This window comes from Penicillium manginii (genome assembly GCF_028828005.1).
Source record: "Penicillium manginii strain IBT 31320 chromosome Unknown utg000004l:1.0-7231830.0:1.0-7236170.0, whole genome shotgun sequence".
Classification (NCBI taxonomy): domain Eukaryota; kingdom Fungi; phylum Ascomycota; class Eurotiomycetes; order Eurotiales; family Aspergillaceae; genus Penicillium; species Penicillium manginii.
In genome coordinates this window covers 2,758,443-2,783,050 of record NW_026643105.1, presented here as the reverse complement: position 1 = coordinate 2,783,050, position 24,608 = coordinate 2,758,443, and the positions used below count along the sequence as shown (strand labels likewise).

At 51.0% G+C, this 24,608-nt stretch overlaps 11 protein-coding genes across 11 annotated transcripts; 7 read left to right on the top strand and 4 right to left on the bottom strand.

Annotated features, from left to right (window-relative positions):
• Nucleotides 1-210: 210 nt before the first annotated feature.
• pabA (aminodeoxychorismate synthase pabA) lies at nucleotides 211-2,631 on the top strand (the record flags this gene model as incomplete). Its single annotated transcript, XM_057101425.1, has 1 exon — nucleotides 211-2,631. One exon carries the CDS (start codon nucleotides 211-213, stop codon nucleotides 2,629-2,631), a length of 2,421 nt encoding a protein of 806 aa, XP_056961055.1.
• Nucleotides 2,632-3,141: 510 nt separating this feature from the next.
• Nucleotides 3,142-4,295, top strand: med6 (mediator complex subunit MED6; the record flags this gene model as incomplete). The annotated part of the gene is made up of 3 exons (XM_057101424.1): nucleotides 3,142-3,232; nucleotides 3,303-3,649; nucleotides 3,720-4,295. The coding sequence occupies 3 exons, from the start codon at nucleotides 3,142-3,144 to the stop codon at nucleotides 4,293-4,295; spliced, it is 1,014 nt and encodes a 337-aa protein (XP_056961054.1).
• An 807-nt stretch (nucleotides 4,296-5,102) lies between these two features.
• Nucleotides 5,103-6,007, top strand: N7533_004773 (LOG family protein; the record flags this gene model as incomplete). The annotated part of the gene is made up of 2 exons (XM_057101423.1): nucleotides 5,103-5,140; nucleotides 5,314-6,007. The coding sequence occupies 2 exons, from the start codon at nucleotides 5,103-5,105 to the stop codon at nucleotides 6,005-6,007; spliced, it is 732 nt and encodes a 243-aa protein (XP_056961053.1).
• A 317-nt stretch (nucleotides 6,008-6,324) lies between these two features.
• On the bottom strand, nucleotides 6,325-7,251 carry pre5 (proteasome core particle subunit alpha 6; the record flags this gene model as incomplete). The annotated part of the gene is made up of 3 exons (XM_057101422.1): nucleotides 6,325-6,954; nucleotides 7,043-7,154; nucleotides 7,214-7,251. 3 exons carry the CDS (start codon nucleotides 7,249-7,251, stop codon nucleotides 6,325-6,327), a joined length of 780 nt encoding a protein of 259 aa, XP_056961052.1.
• A 380-nt stretch (nucleotides 7,252-7,631) lies between these two features.
• On the top strand, nucleotides 7,632-8,263 carry N7533_004771 (Vps55 family protein; the record flags this gene model as incomplete). The annotated part of the gene is made up of 3 exons (XM_057101421.1): nucleotides 7,632-7,670; nucleotides 7,736-7,949; nucleotides 8,130-8,263. The coding sequence occupies 3 exons, from the start codon at nucleotides 7,632-7,634 to the stop codon at nucleotides 8,261-8,263; spliced, it is 387 nt and encodes a 128-aa protein (XP_056961051.1).
• Nucleotides 8,264-8,961: 698 nt separating this feature from the next.
• N7533_004770 (uncharacterized protein) lies at nucleotides 8,962-10,468 on the top strand (the record flags this gene model as incomplete). The annotated part of the gene is made up of 3 exons (XM_057101420.1): nucleotides 8,962-9,013; nucleotides 9,064-9,590; nucleotides 9,638-10,468. The coding sequence occupies 3 exons, from the start codon at nucleotides 8,962-8,964 to the stop codon at nucleotides 10,466-10,468; spliced, it is 1,410 nt and encodes a 469-aa protein (XP_056961050.1).
• Nucleotides 10,469-10,938: 470 nt separating this feature from the next.
• Nucleotides 10,939-11,746, bottom strand: N7533_004769 (UPF0220 family protein; the record flags this gene model as incomplete). Its single annotated transcript, XM_057101419.1, has 4 exons — nucleotides 10,939-11,002; nucleotides 11,078-11,175; nucleotides 11,252-11,512; nucleotides 11,648-11,746. The coding sequence occupies 4 exons, from the start codon at nucleotides 11,744-11,746 to the stop codon at nucleotides 10,939-10,941; spliced, it is 522 nt and encodes a 173-aa protein (XP_056961049.1).
• A 1,211-nt stretch (nucleotides 11,747-12,957) lies between these two features.
• Nucleotides 12,958-13,717, bottom strand: fes1 (Hsp70 nucleotide exchange factor FES1; the record flags this gene model as incomplete). Its single annotated transcript, XM_057101418.1, has 2 exons — nucleotides 12,958-13,200; nucleotides 13,316-13,717. 2 exons carry the CDS (start codon nucleotides 13,715-13,717, stop codon nucleotides 12,958-12,960), a joined length of 645 nt encoding a protein of 214 aa, XP_056961048.1.
• A 1,091-nt stretch (nucleotides 13,718-14,808) lies between these two features.
• Nucleotides 14,809-16,559, top strand: act1 (actin ACT1; the record flags this gene model as incomplete). The annotated part of the gene is made up of 6 exons (XM_057101417.1): nucleotides 14,809-14,815; nucleotides 14,989-15,019; nucleotides 15,241-15,296; nucleotides 15,506-15,536; nucleotides 15,645-16,416; nucleotides 16,482-16,559. 6 exons carry the CDS (start codon nucleotides 14,809-14,811, stop codon nucleotides 16,557-16,559), a joined length of 975 nt encoding a protein of 324 aa, XP_056961047.1.
• A 1,321-nt stretch (nucleotides 16,560-17,880) lies between these two features.
• On the bottom strand, nucleotides 17,881-20,379 carry ade1 (bifunctional aminoimidazole ribotide synthase/glycinamide ribotide synthase; the record flags this gene model as incomplete). The annotated part of the gene is made up of 2 exons (XM_057101416.1): nucleotides 17,881-20,015; nucleotides 20,100-20,379. 2 exons carry the CDS (start codon nucleotides 20,377-20,379, stop codon nucleotides 17,881-17,883), a joined length of 2,415 nt encoding a protein of 804 aa, XP_056961046.1.
• Nucleotides 20,380-21,234: 855 nt separating this feature from the next.
• Nucleotides 21,235-23,603, top strand: N7533_004765 (Pet127 family protein; the record flags this gene model as incomplete). Its single annotated transcript, XM_057101415.1, is given in 5 exon segments — nucleotides 21,235-21,423; nucleotides 21,486-21,804; nucleotides 21,864-21,927; nucleotides 21,988-23,438; nucleotides 23,458-23,603. 5 exon segments carry the CDS (start codon nucleotides 21,235-21,237, stop codon nucleotides 23,601-23,603), a joined length of 2,169 nt encoding a protein of 722 aa, XP_056961045.1.
• Nucleotides 23,604-24,608: the final 1,005 nt, after the last annotated feature.

Genomic DNA, 24,608 nt, shown 5'->3' with positions numbered 1-24,608 from the left:
TGAGAGGGAGGGGAAACTCGACGCTCGCCACGCCACCGAACCCTTATTCGGGCCATACCTGACCCCCAGCAAAATTAGTCACCAGGGCGTGACAGGTACCGGAAGTCCTGCAGAAATCCTGCATTGCTTCTAGTGACACTTATTCCATCATTTGCTGCAATCACCGTGCTTTGGCCGTCACTTTTCTAGCGGGGCTGCTTCGATCTCATCATGGCACCTTTGCTTGGCACAGATGGCAATTGGGATGGAGGTGCTGCATGCTCATCTCGCAAATCCGAAATATCAGTGCCTCATCTCAAGAGTATTCTCTATGTTGATGCATACGACTCGTTCTCTTACAATGTCGTTGCGATGCTTGAGGAGACGCTCAACGTCAAAGTCACTGTGATGACTATCGACTCCGAGTGGCCTGATGGAAACATGCACGAATTCCTGCGCCATTATGAAGCCATCGTTCTCGGGCCGGGACCTGGAAACCCCAACGATCCCAAAGATGTCGGCATCATGAAAGATATCTGGAATTTGCAGGATACCGAACTGCTTCCGGTTTTCGGGATCTGCCTCGGGTTTCAGAGTTTGTGCTTACATCACGGCATCCCCATTGAAAGACTGCCGTATCCCATACATGGGCAAGTTCATCACATCGCTACGGAGGCCAAGGACATATTTGAAAATGTTCCATCTCTCGAAGTGACACTCTATCATTCCCTCTACGCCAATCTTGATGAGACGATTGATTCGCAAAATTCCGCAATCAGTGACCTAGACTTTCTGGCATCTTTGACTCTGGAAGGCGGCGCCACTTCAACCACCCGGATTCCAATGGCCGTCCGACATTGGCAGAAGCCGTTCTGGGGTGTTCAGTTCCACCCTGAATCGTGCAAGTCAGAAAAGGAAGCATGTAAGATACTACTACGAAATTGGTGGCAGCTGGCTCTCAAATACAACAAAGTATCTGGCCGCGGTGGTTATAGCCAGCTACCCACCGCAATCATCAGCCCTTGTGAAGATACCACGCCTTTTCCTAACATCGCCTACGACATGTTGAACTGGAGCTCCGCTACGTCTGGATCTTCCACCCATCGAGTATTTGCCAGGGACTCTTTGAGCACCGAGACCATCAGCAACCTATTCAACGCACCAGGATCTCCCACGGTCCTATTTCAATCTAATGGCCAATATAGCATTATCTCCGTCCCGAGCCCTGGATCTTGGCGATTGGAATATTGGGCCAACACGCAAAATATCAAGATGTACCAATTACACGGCGAAGAAAAGATCATAGAGAAGCGTATATCTGTTGATCAGCTATGGGACGCTTTGCGCTACTTGATGGAAATGAAGAAGGTCGACTCTGGAAGTTCCCAGATCCCCTTTTGGGGTGGCTTCCTAGGATACTTCTCCTACGAACTTGGCCTGGCATGCCTTCCTCATTCCCATGGATCGCTACCCATACCTACGGCTTCGGGTAATGCAAATGGCAATGCTCCGGAGGGTCTCCCAGATGTCAGTCTGCTATGGTGTGAGCGAAGCATTGTGATTGATAACACTACCGGGGATGTTGTGATTCAATCAACCATCGAATCGGATCATTTGCCTCTAGGCTGGCTTGATGAAACTTTACAGCTCCTGCAAGAGCGCTCCCGTGGCCCAAAAGACAGCCAAGGCGATGATGTTGCTTTTCTGGACCCTATCCTTCGTGAGGGCATTCACTTAACTCCAGATGAGTCGGCGTACAAGCAGAAAATTGCAGCTTGTCAGGCACAGCTGGAAGCTGGTGAATCATATGAGCTTTGTCTTACGGGCGAGACATCGATCTCCCTTCCCATCCCAACCCAAGAGAGCGATCGACTCGAATTCCCATGGAAACTGTATAAGAAGCTAAGAAAGTACAATCCGGCTGCATTCAGTGCTTTCGGCGACCTTGGAAATACAAAGATTGTCAGCAGCAGCCCGGAGTGCTTCCTCAATTGGGACCGCACCTCCATGCTGGAAATGAAGCCAATGAAAGGAACAGTGAGAAAATCACCCTCAATGACTTTCGAGAAGGCCAAGGCAATCCTGGGCTCGTCGAAGGAAATGGCCGAGAATCTGATGATCGCCGATCTAATCCGGCACGACTTGTATGGTATCTGTGGCTCTGGCGGCGTTCACGTTGAGAAGCTTCTCGAGGTGGAAGACCATGGCCGAGTCTACCAAATGATCACCCACGTCAAGGGCGAAGTCAAGCCTGAAAAGCTGGGATGTTCTGTCCGCCACATGCCACAACTCAAAACCTCGAATATGGCTGTCCACGGTCTTACTGCTCTGCAACGATGCCTACCTCCTGGGTCCATGACGGGTGCACCAAAAGAACGCTCTTGCATGCACCTTCAAACCATCGAAGCGCGCAAGCGCGGAATCTACTCTGGCGTCATGGGATATCTTGATTTGGGTGGTGGTGGAAGCTTCTCAGTCCTGATCCGTACTGCTTTCACCTCCAACTCGGCAAATTCTCCGGGTCGACAAGTCTGGCGAATTGGCGCCGGTGGCGCTATCACTACTCTCAGCACCGCCGAGGGCGAGTGGCAGGAAATGCTGACCAAACTGAACACTGTTCAAAACGTCTTCAGGCCATCCAATACTGCCTGATTCGCTAGAATGGGGTTGAGAGAAAACTTTTTTGTACATTTGTACCACAAGATCACGGAGCACTCTGTCACTCTGATAGTGCTTTCAACATCCGGATCTGTTAGTTGGTCGCAGAAGTGTATTCAACATCTAGCGTTGGAGTTAGGGTTTGCTTTTTATAGATTTACATAGCATATGGGGGCAAATAGCCTAGTTAAATAACAAACAATATATAGATAGACCAGCTTTACCGGGCAAAAACTCAAATATTTGTAAGAATTAATTAAATTGGCATGAGAAATGGTGGAATAAGCTCTGAAGTGAGGAACTATAACTCTTAACTATAGCTAGAGCTTACAGAGCTAGTCGGGATCGGCCGTGCAAACGAGCTAAACGTCTTTTTCTCCGCTTCAACTCTCCGCCCTTCTTATCTGCACCTCGCAATTTCGCCCGCGCCTCCAGTCAGAAGCTGAAAGGCAGGTAGATGAAGCTGGCCTGAAATACAGTCGACGCAATAAACCTAAGCTACTCATGGCAGGCCAAGATGCCTCGATGGAGGAGATCCTCTGGCGGTCTCCCCCGCACGTCCAAATGATGGGCGGTTACCTGCACTCCAACAATAGTGAGTGCGCTACGCCCCATGACAATTGACTCCTCTAGAATTGCTAATATCAATTATTTTCCTCCGGCAGTCCTATTCTATTTCGCCGAGTCCCCCTTCTTTGACCCAACCTCGAATAATGCCTCGCTCGCCATCCAAGCAAACTACAATGAAGCCTTCCGCCACTTCGTCGAGACGCGCGAAGCCTTCGAAGATCGGCTAAAGACAATGTCTGGCCTTGAATTTGTCGTATCCTACGACCCATTACAAGCCGCAGCGCACTCTGACACTCGCTTTGCCCATGAACCGTCCAATGTCTGGGTGATTCGGAAGCAGAACCGACGGGGCGACGAGGTGACCGTAATCTCGACATACTTTGTCGTCGGCGACTGTATTTACATGGCTCCCTCCGTTGCCAGTGTAGTCGGTAACCGAATTGTAAGTTTTTGCTTCGTTGTCCCCCGGGCTCGGAATCAAACAAGTTGCTAACGACGCTTTCTTCTTACAGTTGTCAGCCGTCACCTCTCTATCCCGACTCATGAAGACCGCTTCAACATTGCCGAACTTCACCCCATCTCACGGACACACATACATGCCACCCGTGGCCCGCACCATAGAGTCCAGTAGTCAACAAGTATCCGCATCCCAGCCGAGCAAAGAAAACACACCTATGCCCGACATGCCCTCACAAACGCAATCCACCGAAACACAAACAACTAGTAAAACCGGCCTGGGCATCTCGGGCTCCAGCTCCAGCTATCAGGATACCCGCAGCCTGGCCGATGCCTTCAACCTCTTCACTCGCTACGGGGACGAATTCATGGACGAGAATCCCCTGCAGGGCGAACCCGGCTCGTTCATCCTGTCCAGGAATGGCGGTGAGAATGACCGCACTGGAGGTGCGAACAAACCTACAGCGAAGGCGGTCGCTGCGCCGGCATCGGTCAATACGCCCGTGCCCGGCCGGGTGTCGACACCGCAGGTCCGAGTCGATACTCCAGGCAAAGCTTCGGACAAGAGCAACTCGCCGCCCAGCTCTGGCGAGAATAAGGCGAAGCGAAAGAAGAACCGCGTTGCGAACTAAACTTGAATTGAAATTATGATACCCTCGATGATAGACATGGAATACTACAGATGCTATTTATACACTTTGACCGTACTATACCTTGGTCCATATCTACCAGGATATGAATTATCCAACATGACATGTCTGGATTTCACGAGGTTGTAGCTTGATTCTGTATTGACTATATGTTGAATCGCAAATATCATGATGTCAACCTTGGAATATCATGATCTTTTGCGGTCGTGGCTGTGACGTGGTGAACCATCATTTCTACATCGCCGGTCTTACATTACAGTCAATGTGAGTCCCGTGATTTGGGTATGATACATCAACCATTATATGATTGCTGCAACTAGTATTTAGGTAGTTAGTCACTAGTCCAGTAAACAGTCTACTTCCTAGATTTAATTGTCGTCTATACCGACCAATGATACATGACCGAGAAAGCCTGGGCATGGAGAACTATACTCGCACTACTCCGTAGATCCCCAGAGCAAGCACCACTGGGCAATGTACACCTGACCACGAACCCAAAGTGGATCACGAAAGGGACCAAACTTGTTAAAGATCCCAGCCAGTCGGACAGCCTAACCAGCCTCCGTGCATTTGACTCACCAATTTTATCTCTTATCGTGGTGGAACCCTTCCCAGCCCAGCCAAGAATAACCACTGGATCTTTGGGAAATCTGGGAACCTGGGAACCATTATTTCTACTTCCGTTCCTCACGTTGCCACGTCACAAAGAATATATAAATCGTCTTTTCCCTGTTAGTTGGTTTACAGACGCATTATCTGTATAGAATCACGAATATTATATCATTCATCATGACCCAACAAGACAAGCCCGCGGTGGTTTGTGTATTGTGAGTCAACTTCCCCTCCTCCTCGCCGATCTTCTTCCCCGCGGACCTCCCCAACATCCGCCGAGTCAATATGCGCTCAGCAGTCAGTTAAGGGGAGAATAGAAAGGGCAGGAGAGCTCTTCTCTAAACAAGAAACGCACCTTAATAAATTATACTAACCTCTTTCCCTTTAGCTGCGGTGCCACAGGAGGTAACGACCCAGTCCACCTCGAAGCGGCGCGGGGCCTCGCCCAAGAATTCCACAAGAACAATGTCCAACTAGTCTACGGCGGCGGCACAACCGGCCTGATGGGCGAGATTGCCAGGACCCTCGTTGCCCTTTCCGGACCCAAGGCTGTCCACGGCATCATCCCCCGTGCCCTCGTCAAAGTCTCCACAAAGAGCAGCAACGGCAATGGCAACGGCAACGGCAACTCAGAGCAACATAACGGCGAAGGCAAGGCCGCCGAGCGCGTCGTATCAGAGGCCATCGATGAAGAAGGCATCCCAGAATCAGAGTACGGTATTACAACTATCGTGCCGGACATGCACACGCGCAAGCGGTTGATGGCCACAAAGGTTATGGAGGGTGGAAAGGGATCTGGCTTTGTTTCTCTTGCCGGTGGCTTCGGTACCATTGAGGAAGTTATGGAGATGACTACTTGGAACCAGCTTGGTATTCACCGGGTTGGGTTGGTGTTGGTCAACATCAATGGATACTGGGACGGTCTCCTGGCCTGGGTTCGCAACGCAGTGAAGTCGGGTTTTATCAGCAGCGAGAATGGTTCGATCCTGGCCGAGGCTCGTGATGTATCTGAAGTTTGGCCCAAGCTTGTGGAGTACCAGGTCAGCCGTGATCGGATGCAACTGAACTGGGGAGAGGAATAAGTATACGTCATTTGGATTGGATATGCATAGACCCAAACATACATAGCGCGTGGAGCTCGGGGTTCTGGGTTCTTCTGGGCTGTATTTTCGAAGGGTTTCTCGGGTTTTTCTTTTTTGGTCTTTGTTTTTTTTTCTCTCTCTTTCTGTCGATATTCATGAACGCTCCAGATGGTAGAAGAGAAACTATTAAGCCTGGATGGGCACCTTCTCATCCGAACAAAGAGTATACTATGTGATTTTTTTTATAATAAAACCAAAGGGCACAGCATAAGCAGATACTATTTCGTGTCTATGCGAATCATTAAAAATCAAGAAGTTTATGAGTCGACCTCCATGGACTCCTCCGCGGCACCATCTGCCCGCTCAAGAGCCTCCAACAGAGGCACCGTCTCCTGACCCTCATACAGCTTGAAGCTCTCAATCCGGCCCTTTGACCCCTCAGGCGCCAATCCAACCACACCAACCGAAGTATTATCCACTGTGAGCTCCTTATCCTGCGACAGTGTCTCCTTGAGAGCTCGCAAGCCGTGGGTAATCAGCTCGTCGCGGCTGCTATCGGGGAACTTGTCGAGATTCCGCTCCAGGTACGTGCGGGCCATCTGGGAGCGAGCACCGATAGCACAGGCAACCATCTCATGTGTGAGGCCCGAGGGCTGGAACTCAAACAGGTGCGGGCCGGCCTCGTCGACACCAGCCACCAATAGGCCTACACCGTAGGGCCGTTTTCCGTAGTGCTGCGTGTTGGTCTGCGCTCGGTCGCCGATTTGGTTAACGATGCGGTCCAGGGGGATCGGGCGGCCGTAGGTCATCTTGGAGCCGAGCGATTGCTGCTTCATGAAGTTGGAAAGAACGCGGGCATCTGAGGCCAGGCCAGCAATGGCAATGGCCATGTGGGAGTCGATCTCGATGATCTTCTTCTGATAGGAGGAGAGCTCTTCGGCATTACGCTGGAGTGGAATCATAGGTTAGTTCGTTGTCCTGGCTTGTTGTCTGTCGTCCCTATTGGGGGGGTAGATGGTGTGAGTGAGAGCGAACCTTGAGGCCGACCAGCACTACATGTGTCTTGTTCACCAATCCCACAACCACGGATCCTTGTTTCACTGCTTCCTGTGCGTATTCAACCTGGAATATCCGCCCTTGCGGGGAGCTTCGGGGCTTCTGTTAGAACTGGTTATGAATTCGCGGAGAGGTTGGGGTAGGTCTTACAAGGTGACGGCATCGTTGTCGTAGTTGTTTCTGAACATCGTGAATGGAGAGGACTAATGTGTCCTTGGGATATAGAGGATAGAGGTAAACTTGGCAATCAATGAGGGGAAATGGAAGCGCAACAATAAGAGAAGGACTCGGGGACGGAGATGGGGGAAGCTGGAGCAGGCAGTTAAGGTGACGCGGTGTGAAGCATCGAGCTCTTGTGGCCTGAGGCCGCAACACCCAGTGACCTTCAGGCGCCAACGTCACTCATTCCTCGTAACAACCTCCAAAGCTATCTCTCCCCTCGCTCCCTGTCAATGGGGCTGTCATCCCTCGACTACAACTGAGATTCCTTGTACGACACGTGCGCTACCACTCCCCATCTGAATTTAACATCTCCCGACGACCGAACGACTTCGGTGACTCCGCAATCATGGCCGCTGGACTCAAGACCATCATCGCGCTCTCCTTTGTACGCTCCACCCCGCCTATCATCTTGCGCCGCTAGGAGAAGGGATAAGTGCTGACTTGAAACAGGTTCTCGCGATCGGATTTCTCCTCGTTATTCTCTCCTCCGCACTATGGCACAAGTACTGGCCTCTGTTGGTCGTTGCCATCTATATCATTGCGCCGCTTCCCAATTGGATCTGTGCACGATGTGCGAACCCAGACGACTTTATGGACAGCTCGAGTAGCTCAGCGATGGACTTTGGGCGTTTCATGACTGGCTTCCTGGTTTTGACTGGTATTGGTAAGTTGGTCACCTTCTCAATGCGTCACATACCTTCCCGCAGTCCATTTGATTGAGTACCCCCGAGGCCAATATTGGAGAGAGAGAATCTCGATATTCTTTTGGGAGACATATTCATTTATTCTACATTGCTCATTTCACCATATTGTTCAAATGACATTGCTAACACCCCGTCCTTAGCCCTCCCCGCAGTTCTCGCTCACAGCGGAGCGATCGAAATCCCGGCTATGATCATGTCTATCTTCGGTGGTCTTTTGATTTACGGAACTATTATTAGCTTCTCTATGTTCTTCCAGGAACAGGAGGAGTTCTAATAGCGAATGACGGCTCTCCGAGCAGGGCTGTGTCCAACCAGTCTACACTGTTCTAGTACAACGAGAAGGGTCCATCAAGTACCCACATGCAACCCACATTGCTTTTCATGATGATGTTCCTTTTGCGCGACCAACTTGGTTTTCACGTATTTCACACCTGGGCAATATACTTCGGGTGGGTGCTGGAGATAGTTCTGGCGTCAATTTGCCATACCTTTATGGCTAGCATTTCTTTGGCTATGATAGCTATGATGCTCTGAATGGTTTTTAACGCAATGTATATATAATTCACATTCAGTTTTTCTTGAATCCCTGATTACTAGTACCAATCCTGGAGATTAATTGTGTAGAATCGCTCGAATGTTCGTAAAAATCCCGTGATTGGGAAGTTGGATGCCGTACCTAGATTTAGGACTTAATGGTTAGATCACTTAACTTTGGTACACAAGGATCCTCAGCACGATCAACAAGTGACCATACAAGTACGAGTAGGTGTTTTATAGTTGTGGAAAATGATATATTGCCATCTTTAAATGGAGATCCGGCTGATGAATACGAGTGCCTGACAGACCCCACTAGCGCGCGTTCCAGGCGCGTCGGCGAAGTTGCAGGATGCCAATGCTTGACCGCCCACTTCCAAGGTTCAACAACATCACGAAGATGAATCTCAGGTTACTACGACCTGGTAACTGTTGAAAATGAACGTCTGGTCAGGGTCTATTACCCTGGATCCAGACCAGCTGTTGGAAGGTAAAGCAATCAATACCGATTTCGCTGTATACAGTCGGCTGACCTACCAGGGATCCGCTTGGTTGATTCGACGTCACACTGGCAATGCGATGTATCCAAAGACAGCAAACTTGAGCTTCGAAGCTTTGTGAACCCAGCTCTCATCCCTCTCCACGCGCGCGCTGGCCCCAATCTTGAAGTACACACTCTCAACCCGACGACGTCACAATGGCTCCAACGAAAATTGACCGGCGCAATCTGGGTGAACGAGGATGAGCTGGATCTCCACCAATCCTTACAGTGCCCCGTTGGCCTGTTGGTCAGTGTCAATGGCAGTACGATCAAGAAGAGCGGACCCGCTACTTCTGAATTCTTGATATATGGCGTACTATCCAGTTCAACCTCTTGCGCGAGACCTCCCACTCCTCCACACTCGTCTCCATCCGACACCAACACCAACACCAATACCTCCACAACGAAGCCATATGAGCTGCGAGTATATGCAGCCCCCCCTCTCAAAAACCCAGCTCACACAAGCCCGAGCCTTCCCTTCCCCGCCACAAAGTTCCAACGGCGAACATGGCTCTACCCCAGCCGAGTTCCTCCCAGACATCAGCTCGCCGAGCCCCAAACGAAAACGAGTAGCAACACTCTTCGAAAGCGCGGCTCTCCACCACCGGCGCGTCCGCCAAAAGAGGCGGCGAAGCCGTCTCCCAAATGATGGCACCAATCCGGCCCTCATCATCCTCGCAAAACATTTCCTCACTGCGTATCAAACGCGAGCCCGACGACGACCAACCCGGACTCCCAACTCTCGACCGCATCGCCGCTGCCCGCAGATCCCGCTCCGTATCCATCGGAGCAAACCTGCACCGCCAGACAAGTCTCCGCGGATCCCGCGGTCCTGGCACAAGCGTGCACGCCGATCCGCAAAAGCGCGCACAAACGCCAAACCCATTCCTAGAAAACGGTTCTCGTCGTGGCTCACAAACGATCCAGCCACCGTCCGCCTTGTCATCATTCGCGGAAGAGCAAGATAAACCACTCGCAACGGCCCCTTCATCTCCACCCAAAAACCCGGAAACAATTATCGCCGATAATAAGAGTCTCATCATACGCACGATTTTGACGTGTATGCGGCTTTATGGCTTCCACCGCGCTAATGCAAAGTCCTCCACTAAATCTGCAGGCGGAGCAGGAGCAGGAGGGTCGGACCCTGATCCGTCTCTAGAGACGTCCAATGCAACGCCTGCGCCGGAAATTCTGCGTGCGGAGACGCCGGCTCCCGGTGTCTCGGCGGATGATGATGAGTTTAAATCGATGTATCACGCGACGTATAAAGCGGCCGCCTTTGCGTTGCGCAGATATCTCAAAGACCCGGTTATCGGGTCCGGCTCTGCGCCTTTGCTTTTGGAGAAGGGTAAGGCGATGACTTGCATTGATGAGCTTCTGCGACTTTTCTGCGAGGACCATTGACTTGGGCGACGGTGGATATCTGAAGATGCTATATTATGACTTTACGGATTGATGTATATATTCATTTGGAATTGGCGTTTAATGTTTTGCATAGGATGGTCTCTGGCGGGCTACATTTGCAGGGAGTTTTGCTATTGGGCCTTCATATTTTTAGTTCACATCATAGCAATTGTCTTCAAGGTCCTTTTCCACCTGCTCGCGATCTGTTTCGGCATACTAGGCACCTACTAGGTATACAGTTAACCATATACTACAAGTACTAAGTAGTAAGTGAACTTGCTCGGCCCAATCTACAGATAACCACATCGCATCGTTCCGTGGAAGAGAGTCATAAAAAAGATTTCATCCATGCTAAGCTCCAGCAGTAAAGCTAGAGATGCGAATCAAAAAGAGCCATCAAATCCGTGCATAAAATACAGACAAATCACATCAGAGTTTCCCAGGTATACTAATACCTCAAACGAATCGCTTTACAAAGCAAGGTTGTAGGTATAATCGTCCTCGATATTCTGCGAAACCCAGAGAACAATAGAACTGTCGCAAACAATTAGCATCAACAGCAATCAAATCATAATTAGTAGTCCTTCCCCAAGGACAAATCCCACATACCTCAACATAACCAGACCATTAGCAACAACATTCGCGATACCAAAGTACAGCGTCTGAATCGGATAATCTTTGATAAGATACTTGAGAACCATGACCGTCTGCGGGGGAAGAAGTTAGCCTCGGCCCATCCCATCCTGAACAAGCGCAAATGTCAAGATATGTAGGGAAACATACAACACTGCCCGCAAGGCCACCAGCCAACAGTGCAAATCCAAGGAAGAGCACAAAGCGCGCCTTCCACGCAACCCCGCTACCGCTGTAACTGAAGCTATCGGCCTGCAACCGCGACTTCTCAATCGAGTTGATCACCAGCATACCCAGCGCGGAGCAGATGCCGGGAATCCAGTCGACGAACTTGATATGCACGTCCGAGCCGTTGCGGGGGCTGTGGGAGAATGAGGCGACGTCGATGAGGAAGAAGAATCCGGCCGCGAACTAAAAGATGACGATTAGTCTTGTTTGTGATCGGGGGTGTGGTGTATGCGCCCTGGGTAGTAGGGTCTGGTCTGGTTTGGTCTGGTCTGGTCTCCAGGTCCAGGTGAGGCGGGTCGGGGTTTATCAGGGACTCACCAGTGCGCCGGAGACGTAAACTCCTGTGTTTCGGACGGCGGAGTTGTTGAGCCATTCTGGCTTTGAGAAGCGGAAGAGTCGGTTGTTTGAGACGTCCATTGTGTTGTTGGTTGGGTTGGTGATTGGGAGGGAATGAGCTGGTGGTTGTCGGAGCTGCCTGCGATGACGACCGGCGTGGTCGGAGGAATGTCGGGCCGGGATGTCTGGGGGGTTTACCTAGTAGCATGTAGATCCCGCGAACTGAATACTTTATCGAAGTCTGTACTAAAAGATGTTTTAAATTGAATGATCTATAGAGCTGATTTCTGTTTATCCTTAGTATCTACTTAGCTACCCCTGTGCCACGTGATAACTTAGTCAATGCTCAGCAGCTTGAACTTGAATACCTACCTAGGTACTAGTACTACTAGGTACTAACTATTACATACATCACCGAGTCAGGAGCAAAATTGGAGTTGATTGGAAGAGGGTACCAAGGTATTTAATGAGAGCTTTGAAAAAATAAAGTACTACCACCTGGGCAACCTTGGAACTTGAAGCCCTGTATCTAGTAAGTACTGGGAAGCTTAATTCTACATAGGTATGTATAATTTTTGGATTAACGACCTCGGGAGAAAATTTGTCCTACACACTGCAGGCAGATCCTACTATTCCAAGGTTAAGCCCCAAGGGAAACAACCGCCCGACAGCTGACAGTCGTGTACCGAGGCTCTAGGATTCATTGATAGATATCTATGGGTGTACCTAGGTGCCTGATTAGGTTTCCATGTCAGAGCACAGTACGCGTAATATCTTTGATAACAATGAAGCCTTTCGCCCAGGCAACAATATACTAGTATTCCTTCGCTGGCATTCTACACCTGATACACGTACTACGTACCAGTAGGTAAACATTTACATACCTGAAGTTCTAGGTGACCATATTTGTTCAAGAAGTTTCATATCATGAGCTTCGTCAATTCAGTGGGATCTAGTTGTCCCGGGGTATATACAAATTTATCAAACCACTTTTCTTCTGCCTAGAAACTCGCATGCGTAATGAAGCATGGAATCCGGCACCGCGAAACTAATATTGCAAATATATCCCATGGGATCCATGAGAAAGGGAGATAGGCACCCATCGTCGTTGTGGGTGAGAATGGGAGGCTCGGACCATCACTCACGGCAAGGTAGCCAAGCCAAGCCAAACCGTCCCATTTCACCGGCAGAGTAACTTGGAATCAGGTCTTGGCGGAACTAGCGACAAACGCAACACACTCGGGATCATGCCTCCAGCAGGGTGCATGAGGGAACACCGCTATGATAGGTTTTCAAGCAGAGGTAACGGGGTGAGCGCGGAGCTTGTCCGTGACGACATCCACGGCCTCCATGTCGGCGGCATCGATCTTATCGGTGGGGTAGCCTTCGGGGAGGCTCTTCGACAGCTCGTTCATGGCGGGCTGGTAGTTACGGACGGCGGAGGAGAGGGCGTAGACGGCCTTCTTGCGAGTGGCGGGGTTGGAATCGGTTGTCGCGACGTTCACCAGGGAGGGAATGGCATTCAAGACGATGAGCTGTGCGATAAACATGTTAGTTATATATTATGTCCTGTTGGTTTGTTTCAAGTATCTATAATATGCATATATGCATATATTTTCTTCGCTTTCGAGCTGGCGGGGTATGACATACCTTATCTTGAGCCTTTTCGTTGTTCTGTACAGCAGTACCGATACACCACGCGGCCATGCGGCGCATATCAGCGTCCTCGTGCTGAAGCAGCTTAACCAATGGAGTCCACAGTCCGAGGGGCTCCAGGTTATTCGCATTATCGATACCCTCGATCATCTGCTCAAAATTGTCGAATGCGATCAATTTGTTCTCCAGGTCTGTCTCGTCCGAGTAGAGCATTTCCATAGCAGCCTTCATGAGGTCGGCGTCTGAGGGACCGCCCATGAGCGCATTGATCATGTCTGGGGTCAGGTTGCGCTGGAGTTCTTCGGCGCTGGCGGGGGCAGTGACGGAACCGTCCTCATTTTGCTGCTGGGAGTTTTGGACACTCCATTTGAGGAGCTTGTTCATTTCGGGATTCATTTTTGAGGTGATTGGATGGGGGAATTCGCTTGTAGTGAAACGGTTGTGGGGTGTGAATTTAAGAGTATGTGTATAAGGCAGCCTGGTCGCAAGAAGTTCAGGAATACTTTGGTACCATGACGGGCTCTATGATATAACTGCCCGCCATACCCACATTTTGAATGACTAAGGAAACGACTAGACTATTCGGGAAGCGCCCAGCCGCTTCGATCAGCTGATATCACGTGGGATGACACGTGACACCCGCTCACCGTCTTTGAAATGGCGGTAAATGGGGCGGCTTGCGTCAGGCTAGCAGGGTCAATTACAGTAGAAGTGGACAAGAGGTGAAGTGGCAGCTAGGGGGGAGGGGAAGGGCTGATTGGAATTGGGGGGGTTCTACATATTGCTCCGTAACATTCCTGGGAGGCGAGGAGTCGTGGCAATCAAGTACCTTTGGAGTACTCCCATGACATTCCAATGTGGTTTGTCGCTGCGAAAAGAGGGGGTTCTATACTTAGAAGTGACCTGGCCAATCTCTCGCATTCGTAAACTGTACAGCCTCCTCTCCCCGCCACATACGACAAGAATTGGATGGGGGGAATTGCGGAAGCCTGGGTACTTGATTCAGGCGGCCATACTATTCAACCGCGTGTCCTGGGTGCATTGGACCCTGACAAGCCGGACTCGTGGAGCCGGCTCTCTCGTAAGACTTGTAAACCGTTTGTAATGCTGCTGTTTTTGTGGCGAGGATTACCCCGTCCCGAAATAGGGTCATCCCAAAACACAGGAGAGCCCCACGAGGATGCGCAATCCCTAGGAACAAAGTAGAACAGGTGAAAGTGTTTCTGCCTTGAGAGATCAGAGCCATGGAAATGGAGATGTATATAGGGTGGGTTTATGGAGTAGTCGAGGAAGTGCTCACTTGCGCACACACCAACTTTGAAGTGTCCAGTGGCAGTTCCAGTCCACCAACCCTCCCCACTTCCTTCTCGCTCTCCCTCTTCTTCCCTCTTTCCCCCCCCCCTACCTATTCTCAACTCTATACTCCCCTCCTCCCCTTTTTTCTCTTCTCCATCTCCTTTTAATCCACATCTCCTTTCTCAGTCACAATGGAAGGTATGTTATATCATGATATATCCCCCTCTCACAGCTTCTCGCTTGAGGCCACAAGCCACGTCAACTCTAAGCCTCTCCAAACAGCTGGGGAGAGCTGAGCCTGAACTTGAGCTGCTGGTCATCATCCCAACTCTCATCTGGAATATCTCGCTAATACGTTTGGTCTCCAACAGAGGAAGTCGCTGCTCTCGTTATCGACAATGGGTATGTGATGAATCAACTGGTCGCCTGAGAGTTGGTCCTGGTGTTTGGGGGTCTCACGCCGCCCGGTCGCGCCCATCTCAATCACTGCCCCCCCCTAATTCGCCGCCCTGGCAAATTGAGTCCCAATCGCACACCAGGCCACCTCCAGGATCCCAACCGATCAGCAATTATGTCGATTACCGACAAAGAGGAATTTTTTTAAACTGATGCTTTGTTTCTAGTTCGGGTATGTGCAAGGCCGGTTTCGCCGGTGATGACGCCCCCCGAGCTGTCTTCCGTAAGTGCCACATAACCCCCTCCGCCTCCCAGACACCCCTCCTCCTTGCCAGCGATCCCGCCAGCCCTTGCGTCGGATGACATCTCCCGACAACGAGGTGCTATTTTGATAATGGGTACATGATCACATGCTGGTATTGGAATTGGAGGGGGATATAGGGAAAAACAAAACAAGAAAAGAAGAAAAAAAAATACTAACGGTCCAAATAGCCTCCATTGTCGGTCGTCCCCGTCACCATGGGTAAATTCCCCCCCCACCCCCCTCTATCTGCTTGTTTCAATTGCGAGTTCTCGATATCGACTGCCGCAGTTCAGACATATATAGAATGGGAAACTAACAGACGGCTAGTATCATGATTGGTATGGGTCAGAAGGACTCCTACGTTGGTGATGAGGCACAGTCCAAGCGTGGTATCCTGACTCTGCGCTACCCCATTGAGCACGGTGTTGTCACCAACTGGGATGACATGGAGAAGATCTGGCACCACACCTTCTACAACGAGCTCCGTGTCGCCCCCGAGGAGCACCCCATCCTCTTGACTGAGGCCCCCATCAACCCCAAGTCCAACCGTGAGAAGATGACCCAGATTGTCTTCGAGACCTTCAACGCCCCCGCCTTCTACGTCTCCATCCAGGCCGTTCTGTCCCTGTACGCTTCCGGTCGTACCACCGGTATCGTCCTTGACTCCGGTGACGGTGTCACTCACGTTGTCCCCATCTACGAGGGTTTCTCCCTGCCCCACGCCATCTCCCGTATCGACATGGCTGGTCGCGATCTGACCGATTACCTGATGAAGATCCTGGCTGAGCGTGGTTACTCTTTCTCCACCACTGCCGAGCGTGAAATCGTCCGTGACATTAAGGAGAAGCTGTGCTACGTTGCCCTCGACTTCGAGCAGGAGATCCAGACCGCTTCCCAGAGCTCCACCCTCGAGAAGTCCTACGAGCTTCCCGACGGACAAGTTATCACCATTGGTAACGAGCGCTTCCGCGCTCCTGAGGCTCTGTTCCAGCCTAACGTCCTGGGTCTCGAGTCCGGCGGTATCCACGTCACCACTTTCAACTCCATCATGAAGTGTGATGTTGACGTCCGTAAGGATCTGTACGGTAACATTGTCATGGTATGTGTTCTTTTTGTTCTATCCAGCGTTCCATGAACCTCCCATACTAACAATTTTCCCCTTAGTCTGGTGGTACCACCATGTACCCCGGTATCTCCGACCGTATGCAGAAGGAGATCACTGCCTTGCTCCCTCTTCCATGAAGGTCAAGATCATCGCTCCCCCCGAGCGCAAGTACTCCGTCTGGATTGGTGGTTCTATTCTCGCCTCCCTGTCCACTTTCCAGCAGATGTGGATCTCCAAGCAGGAGTACGACGAGTCCGGTCCCTCGATCGTTCACCGCAAGTGCTTCTAAGCTATTATCTGATAGCTTTGATCATCTTCGCTCGTACTTTCCTGGTGTATCAAAAGGCAGGATGAGGAGGGAGGCACTGGTGGATCGCAAGCGTTGTTGTTGGACTCGCATTACCAAGCGGATAGCCTGAAAAATGGAAATCTCGATTTTTAGTGGAATAGAGTCGGTCTTTGTTTTCATCTTCTCTCTTTCCCTCTTTTCGTCGTCCTCTTTTTTTCCTCTCGCTCTTCAGTTTCACAATTCCTAGTTGTGCGCTTGGTGCGAGTCACACCATCTCTGCCTCTTCACTGAGGATTCCGATTCTTCGGAAGCGCTCACCCTCCCCTCCCTCCCCTCCCCCTCTCTTTCGAAGCACCTCGGAAATAGCTTTGCGCCACGGCGACATGGTGTAGTGTGATGCGAGGATGTGTGTACATGGAAGTTGGCACAGGTCGCGTTCCTTTATGTTCTAGCCTTATGCGTTGTATCTCCGACTAAATTGTCTTCAGTTGAGACCTTCCTCCGCTTATGCATGTGCATGTTCTGTCGTAGCCAGTAGGATACAGTAATTTCAAAAGTAATCTACTCCAATCCATTGAAAGATAACAGTCAGACCAGAGTAAGTTCAAGGCCCTTGCCTAGCTAGGGCTATGCTTGCTTTTTCTCCCCCAGGCTCGGCGACGCTTGCTGCCGTTCGTTTAATTCAACCTGAAACTTGAACGGCCCCGGGGGAATGAACCCGTGGGGCATACCTTATACTAACTACAGGTGATCACTTTCCCCTGATGTTAGTACTAGCACTATTAGTAGTAAGTTCAAAGTAGGTCCTCGATACTCGGATGTCAGATATGCCATACCGGTAATACAGGTACGATAGAGAGCCCCGAAGAGCAGGAAACCGGAATCATAATCTAGGAAAGCTTTCATTCAAGTAACCAAGATGTAGGAGGTGTATATCATTTCATCCGTCATACAGGATTCGCATCAGTCGTTCGTTGGACTCATCCCGTCCTATTTTGAGCTGCAAGTCGCAAGCATAAAAAACATAGCCATAAAAAAAAAGAAATAGAGTCGGAAAACAAAAGAAAATTGGAAGAAAAAAGGTCGATATCAGAATCAAAAATCTTATATAAGATGCAATAGTTGGGGCACTGAATCGGATCAATTACAAAAAACCGACTCTAAGCCATCTATGCGCTCCACGACTCAAGTCCAGAGAGAACACATCCCTCTTCACCCTCAGCACGAGCACGCAGCTCACCAATACGGTAAACAGCCTCGCCCTGCTCTTCGAAGCTCTGACGAACAGCAACCTCGGACGCGGGGTCGACGGCGATAATCATACCGATACCGCAGTTGAAGGCGCGGGCCATCTCCGCCGCGGAGACGTTACCGGCACGCTGCAGCCAGGAGAAGACAGAAGGCTGGGCCCAGGTGCTGACGTCGATCTGCGCCGTCAGGGTATCGGGCAGCATGCGGGGGACGTTCTCGACGAGACCGCCGCCGGTGATGTGAGCCAGACCCTTGATGGCAGCGGGGTGGGAGGCGAGGGCGTTGAGGATAGACTTGACGTAGATGCGGGTAGGGGTGAGGAGGGCAGCGCCGAGGGAGGGAGAAGAGGAGGACTGGCCGGGCATGGTGAAGGGGGCCGGGTCGGTGTAGCTCAGGCCAGCGCGCTCGACAATCTTGCGGACGAGCGAGTAGCCGTTTGAGTGTGGGCCGGAAGAGCCCAGGGCGAGGAGGACGTCGCCGGGACGCATGGAGTCCGTGTAAGGGAGGATCTTGCGGGCGTGCTCGCCGGTGGTGTTGATGGCGCCGACGGCGGCTCCAACTGCGTCGTAGGACTCGTCGACGAAGAGGCCGGGCATCTCGGCGGTTTCACCACCGATCAGGGCGCAGCCGGCTTGCACGCAGCCCTCGGCGACACCGGTCACGAAGGCAGCTGCAGTTGCGACGTCCAGGTGGCCACAGGAGTAGCAGTCCAGGAAGAAGAGAGGCTCGGCGCCTTGGACGACAAGGTCGTTGACGTTCATGGCCACCAGGTCGATACCGACGGTATCGTGGATGCCGACGCTGTGGGCGATCTTGAGCTTGGTGCCGACACCATCGATGGCACCGATCAGGGTGGGAGAGTGAGGGTGGTATTGGGAGTTGGCGGCGGGCAGAGAGAAGAGACCACCGAAGCCACCGATGACGGCGTCAGTACCGGGGCGCTTGGTGCGGCCCACGGAGGCCTTGATGCGGTTCACCAGCTCGTTACCGGCATCAATGGAGACACCGGCTTGGGCGTAGGTGAGAGAAGTGTCGGCAGTCTGGCGGAACGCACGGTGGGCGATGTCCTTACGGTAGAACATGCCATCGAAGTGAATGGTAGCAACGCCCTCGTAGCTCTTGGAGACGGCCTCCTCGAGGGTAGGGGCAGTCGCAGTAGCGGCGATGACACGGCCACCAGCGGTCTGCAGCTCATTGCCAGACAGAGTGGTACCGGCGTGGAAGATGAGGGTACCAGCGGGGGCAGGGTCCAGAGTAATGGTCTGGCCCTTGCCGTAGGGGCCAGGGTATCCGCCAGCAACGGCAACGACGGTGGTGGAGTAGTTGTCCTCGACCTTGACGGACACGCCATCCAGCCAGTGCTCAGTACAGGCGACCATGATCTGGGCCAGATCGGTGTCCTTGCTCAGCAGAGGCAGCAGAGTCTGTGTCTCGGGGTCACCACCACGGACGTTGTACTCGAGGACCTTGGGTCCCTCCTTGGTCATCATAAGACCAGTGAAGAGGATACCAACGAAGGGGAAACCATCGCGGCGCATACCATCAATGGAAGGCTGGATGATGGTACGGTCAATCTCCTCGCGCACCTCCTTAGGCGCAATGCGAGTGGGCGCATAGCAGCCCATGCCACCGGTGTTGGGGCCTTGGTCACCGTCGAAGATGCGCTTGTGGTCCTGAGCTGGAGGCAGGGAACGGATAGTGTAACCGTCACTGAAGGTGAGAATGCTCAGTTCATCACCCTCCATGAACTCCTCAATGACGACCTCATCACCAGCCTTGCCAAACTGGTGCTCGAGCATCATCTCGCGGAGGGCTTGGTGAGCCTCCTCCTTGGTGGTAGGGATAACAACACCCTTGCCACCGGCAAGACCGTCAGCCTTGATAACAACGTTGTGGTTGACGGAGTCGAGGTATTTAGCGGCGGATTCGTAGTCGGAGAAGTTTCCAAAGGCAGCGGTGGGAATCTGGTGGCGCTGCATGAAGTCCTTGGAGAAAGTCTTGGAGCCCTCCATGCGAGCGGCAGCCTTGGAGGGACCGAAGCATCGGATTCCAACTGTAGATAGAGGAGATATGTTAGTGAATCTGAAGGCATGGAGACATGAGGCGAGAAGATTAGTTTGTTATAAAGTGAACTTACCAGCCTGGAAGTAACCCTGAATACCGTCGACGAGAGGAGCCTCGGGGCCGGGGACAACAAGGTTGACATTGTTCTGCTGAGCAAAGGCAACCAGACCGGGGTAGTCATCACCCTTGACATTGGCATTGGTGATCTTGCTGGAGGCACCCAGACCAGTGCCACCGTTTCCGGGAGCGACGTAGACGATGTCGACCAGCGAAGACTCGCTCAGCTTCCAAGCCAGAGCATGTTCACGGCCACCATTGCCGACAATGAGAATGCGTAATTGTTCGGAAGCCATTGTGAAAGGCAGTGTCTCGAGTGACTATGTTGAAGTTGTTAGCGACTGTGGGAGTCCACCGCGGGTATGCCCCTCCTCCGCTAGGATTGGAGGGCCAGGGGAATGGAATTGAGTGATTGAGAAAGAGGAATGTCCGAATCTGGGGATAATATAGTAAATATAAATCAGATACTAACCTCGAGGGACCTGAGAGGCAACTGCAAAGGGGGTGGATTGCGGTCGAGAAAGACTTGGTAGACTTTGTAGATTGGATTGAAGATAACTTTTTTTCTGCCGGCGGAACAATTTTCTCCGCCGCGTGGACTGACTCATGTATGGCCCGTGGGGGAAAATTATTTATGCATTTACATTGGTAATTCTTCATTGGTGGGCATGATTGAATTTCGGCTGCTCAGAAAGACTGATATTCAATCTAAATAGGTACAATGGAGTATTCTTCTAGAGATCTACTCGTACATTATCTATTAGAGTATCGACCAAATCAAACAGATACTTCCAAGGCGGGAAAACTTTAAATTTGTAGGGAATTGGATCAGAATTGGTGAATTGTTAAATTAGAATTACCAGAACTATTATTATTTTCAATCAGCTCCAATACATAGTTCAATACTCTAATAACTCACGAGCCCATTTGCGTACTACGTTATTAACCAGCCAACTAGTTACTTCTAGTACTAGTTACTATTGTCTCTCCTGATATTTCAGGCATGAATATAAAGCGGTGGCGCGAGGCAAAAAAAACATTCTGCGGCGCGGAGGTTTGCCTGCGGTCGACTCGTTTTCGCGCGCCAACTTTGTCAGGAGACATCCCTTTCTTTTTCTTGTTCTCCTTTCGATTGGAGTCAAGTGGACCGAATGCTTCGTCTTTCAACTCGGTCTGTCTCAGGCCCAGCACGAGGCCATGTCTGCATCTCCTGTCTAGCCGTCCGATCCAGCGCGCCAGCCAAATTCCGCCAACTACATACCACACCTCCCACTCTTTCCAAACATAAGACTGCTAAGACCAGCAAGCAATGGAAGAAGAACTTTGAGGATCCGGACGCGGTATGGCGCATATTTTTCTGTTCTAGAGAACAAGACACTAACGCAATTTGACTACGATCCAGAAATCAAAGCATCGGAAATATGAGCGGAAAGGAAACTCCAAAAAATCGGAATCTGACGGGGATAAATCGACCAAAAATCGAGATGCCGATGCCGAGGCGACTGAACAAAATCGACTCGAACAAATCCAGACTTCTAATGAGCAGGTTTTGGCCGCATCGAATATCCCCGTGCTCGAAGGAGACACCCCGTCCATGAGCCCAGCGGCCAAGGCCAGGAGGGAGACTGCTGGAGAAGATAAGGCACTCCTCAAACACATTGGGAAAAATATCGAGAATAAGTACACTGGATCCATCAACTCAACAAGCCAGCAGGTGAAACGTAAGTTCGGACAATTGGCGCGAAATGCAGGTCCGGTCCCATTGCTAAACATTATTTAGCACTTGATGTCCCCACGGCGCCTGTTCCCGGTCTTTCTTTCGGACTCGATCGAGTCCTGTTCAAGTAAGTTTGCCGGTTTCTTCTCTCGCGCTATACCATCAGTAGTCTAACATGAGCACACAGCCCTGGTGTCTACCACCTACGGGATCCTCGTTCTCGCGTCTACAATTTCGACCCTTATCTCGGTTCGATCATGCCCGTCACCGAATTCGATTTCAACACGTTGAAGGATTATATTACGTCTTCTAAGGATGATACTCTCCGCGAGGTCGCCGTCAAGGCGAACAAGAAGTATATTGGGTCTTCTTCCAGTATGACCTCGGTCCTGTCCCACTTCCATTATCTTCTCTCTGCTTGGAGAGAAATCGATGTCCGCACCGTCTCCCAGGGATTTCCGGAAAAGATGCGCAGCTTTACTCGCCTGCTTCGATCACCCGCCGCCATGTTCCTCCATTACCAGGATGGTACTTATGCAATTGATGCAGACAAGGAGTTTGATTCGGCCAATATTCTGATGAATCTTGGAAAATCCATGGAGAAGCTTCTCACTCTGCCAAAGGAAGAATTCGAGCGTTATCGACGCTCGCATGAGAACAAGATTTCTGCCGAGGAGGAGGAATTAATTCCAGAAGCTTACCACTACTCTACATACGGGGACTTTGTCATGCGCTCGCAGCTGGACGCTTACGACCCCCGCCTACCCGGAACCGGCATGTTCGATTTGAAGACACGAGCCGTTGTCTCCATTCGCATGGACGCAAAGAACTTCGAGCAGGGCCTTGGATATGAGATCAAGGACCGATACGGAGCTTTTGAGTCCTACGAGCGTGAATTCTACGACATGATCCGCGCCGCTTTCCTCAAATACTCGCTGCAAGTGCGTATTGGTCGCATGGACGGCATCTTCGTTGCATTCCACAATATTGAGCGCATTTTCGGATTCCAGTACGTGAGCTTGCCAGAGATGGACCAGGCTCTGCACGGCCAGTCTGACACCGCTCTGGGCGACACCGAATTCCAGCTCAGTCTGGGAATGTGGAATGAGGTGTTGAACAAAGCCACAGAGAAGTTCCCCAAACAGTCTCTACGCTTCCATTTCGATTCGCGCGACACCGTCACGCCTTTCATGTATATCTTTGTGGAGCCCGTGACCCAAGATGAGATCCACGCCATCCAGAACAAGAACAAGGATGAGATCGAGGAGTACCAGAACCGTCTTCTGAACCTTATCCCGAAGGAGGAGGAAGTTTCGCTCGAGCCTGGTCTCCGAACCCCTGAACCCGATGTTGTTGAAGAGTCCCAACAGCCAGAGGAAAACGAAGCAGACATTGCCTCCGGCATCTACGACTCATCCCTACCCCGGGACGAAACCTTCAACACTGAACAAACCGAGGCACTCGAGCCAAAGGGTCCCCTGCTTGCATACTGCCTGACAGCCAAAAACCTCGTCAATGGCAAGCCTGTGAAGAGGCCAGAGAACTTCACCTCCGCAGATCTGTGGACTGTCGACTGGGAGTTGAACGAGCTGAGCGATAAGCAAGGACGACACCTGTACAACATGTGCCAAACGCGGCGTCAAAAAAGCCCTCGCAGGCCGAGGCGAGGAGGAAATTAATGAGCAAAACAACTTCTACCTCCGCAATTTGCAGAAACTCGCACGCCAGGGACGCAAGTACCGCGCGAAGGAGAATAAGCGCGATCAAGAAGAGGGTATTGTGGTGTTGGGTGGTGAGGTGTAAAAAAGACGTGACGTTATGCCCTCATTCTTGGGTGGTTTTGATACCTATTTGAGAGAGCTTAGGTCTCTCTTCCATGTATATTAGTAGATATTCTGTTTTTTTCTTGTTTTCCTTTTTACTACTTTCAACTCTGGCATTGTTGGGCATTGGTCTTTGATTTTTGAATCATTGGGTTTGAAATGTTTTCTATATTGGGTTGTACATCTATCATTAAAGGTCACTTGAATTCATATGAGCGGAGTTGTTCTTTTTTCATTCAGGGTGGGTATAGTTACTACTGCTCCTCCCAAGGTTCCTTTAGAGCAGTTTCCTGCTTCTCTCCAAGTTCCGCCTTCCAAGGTTCCTACCTAGGTACTATAGTAGGTATCTTTCTTTCTTCCTCTCAAACTCTTCCTTGTCCGCTAGCCGAAATGGTCTCGGTGACACTCCTTGCAGATCCATTCTAGGATACCGAATGAGCTCGAAAATGATTCTGCCGAAAAACCCAGTCCGTCAATTCGAGAAGACCTGAGAAACTCTTCAAGACTCGGCGTGATTGTTTGCACGGAACCGCTGATTTTCCGAGTCATGCGCCAGGGCAACAGTGCGGAGCATCTAGTACAACACGGTGATGCAGACTTCGTCCATGATGGGCGAGATGGGGGAGCAGAGTATGCATATGTGCATGCTCCTGCAACGGAGAGAGCTGTACGTTCCGACGCCTATGTGAGTTCTCGCCTTGAGCAAAAAGATCCTCATTGCACAAGCTGATATTGTACTAGCAGTCTCAAAGCAACTTCCTTATCTGACCCAGCGGCCTTATTTTCCGGTATAAATTACTTCGATTGGACAAGTGATACAAAACAACTCTCAGCTACCCTGTCGAATATGCTACCGCGAAAGTATCCACAAGCGCCAAAGAAAAGGTCTTGATGACGATGGAGTAGATCTCCCAGTACACATCCAGAATACTGGGGACTCAGCAACTACCAATACTACTCTCCCACAACTCTAGAATTTATGAGG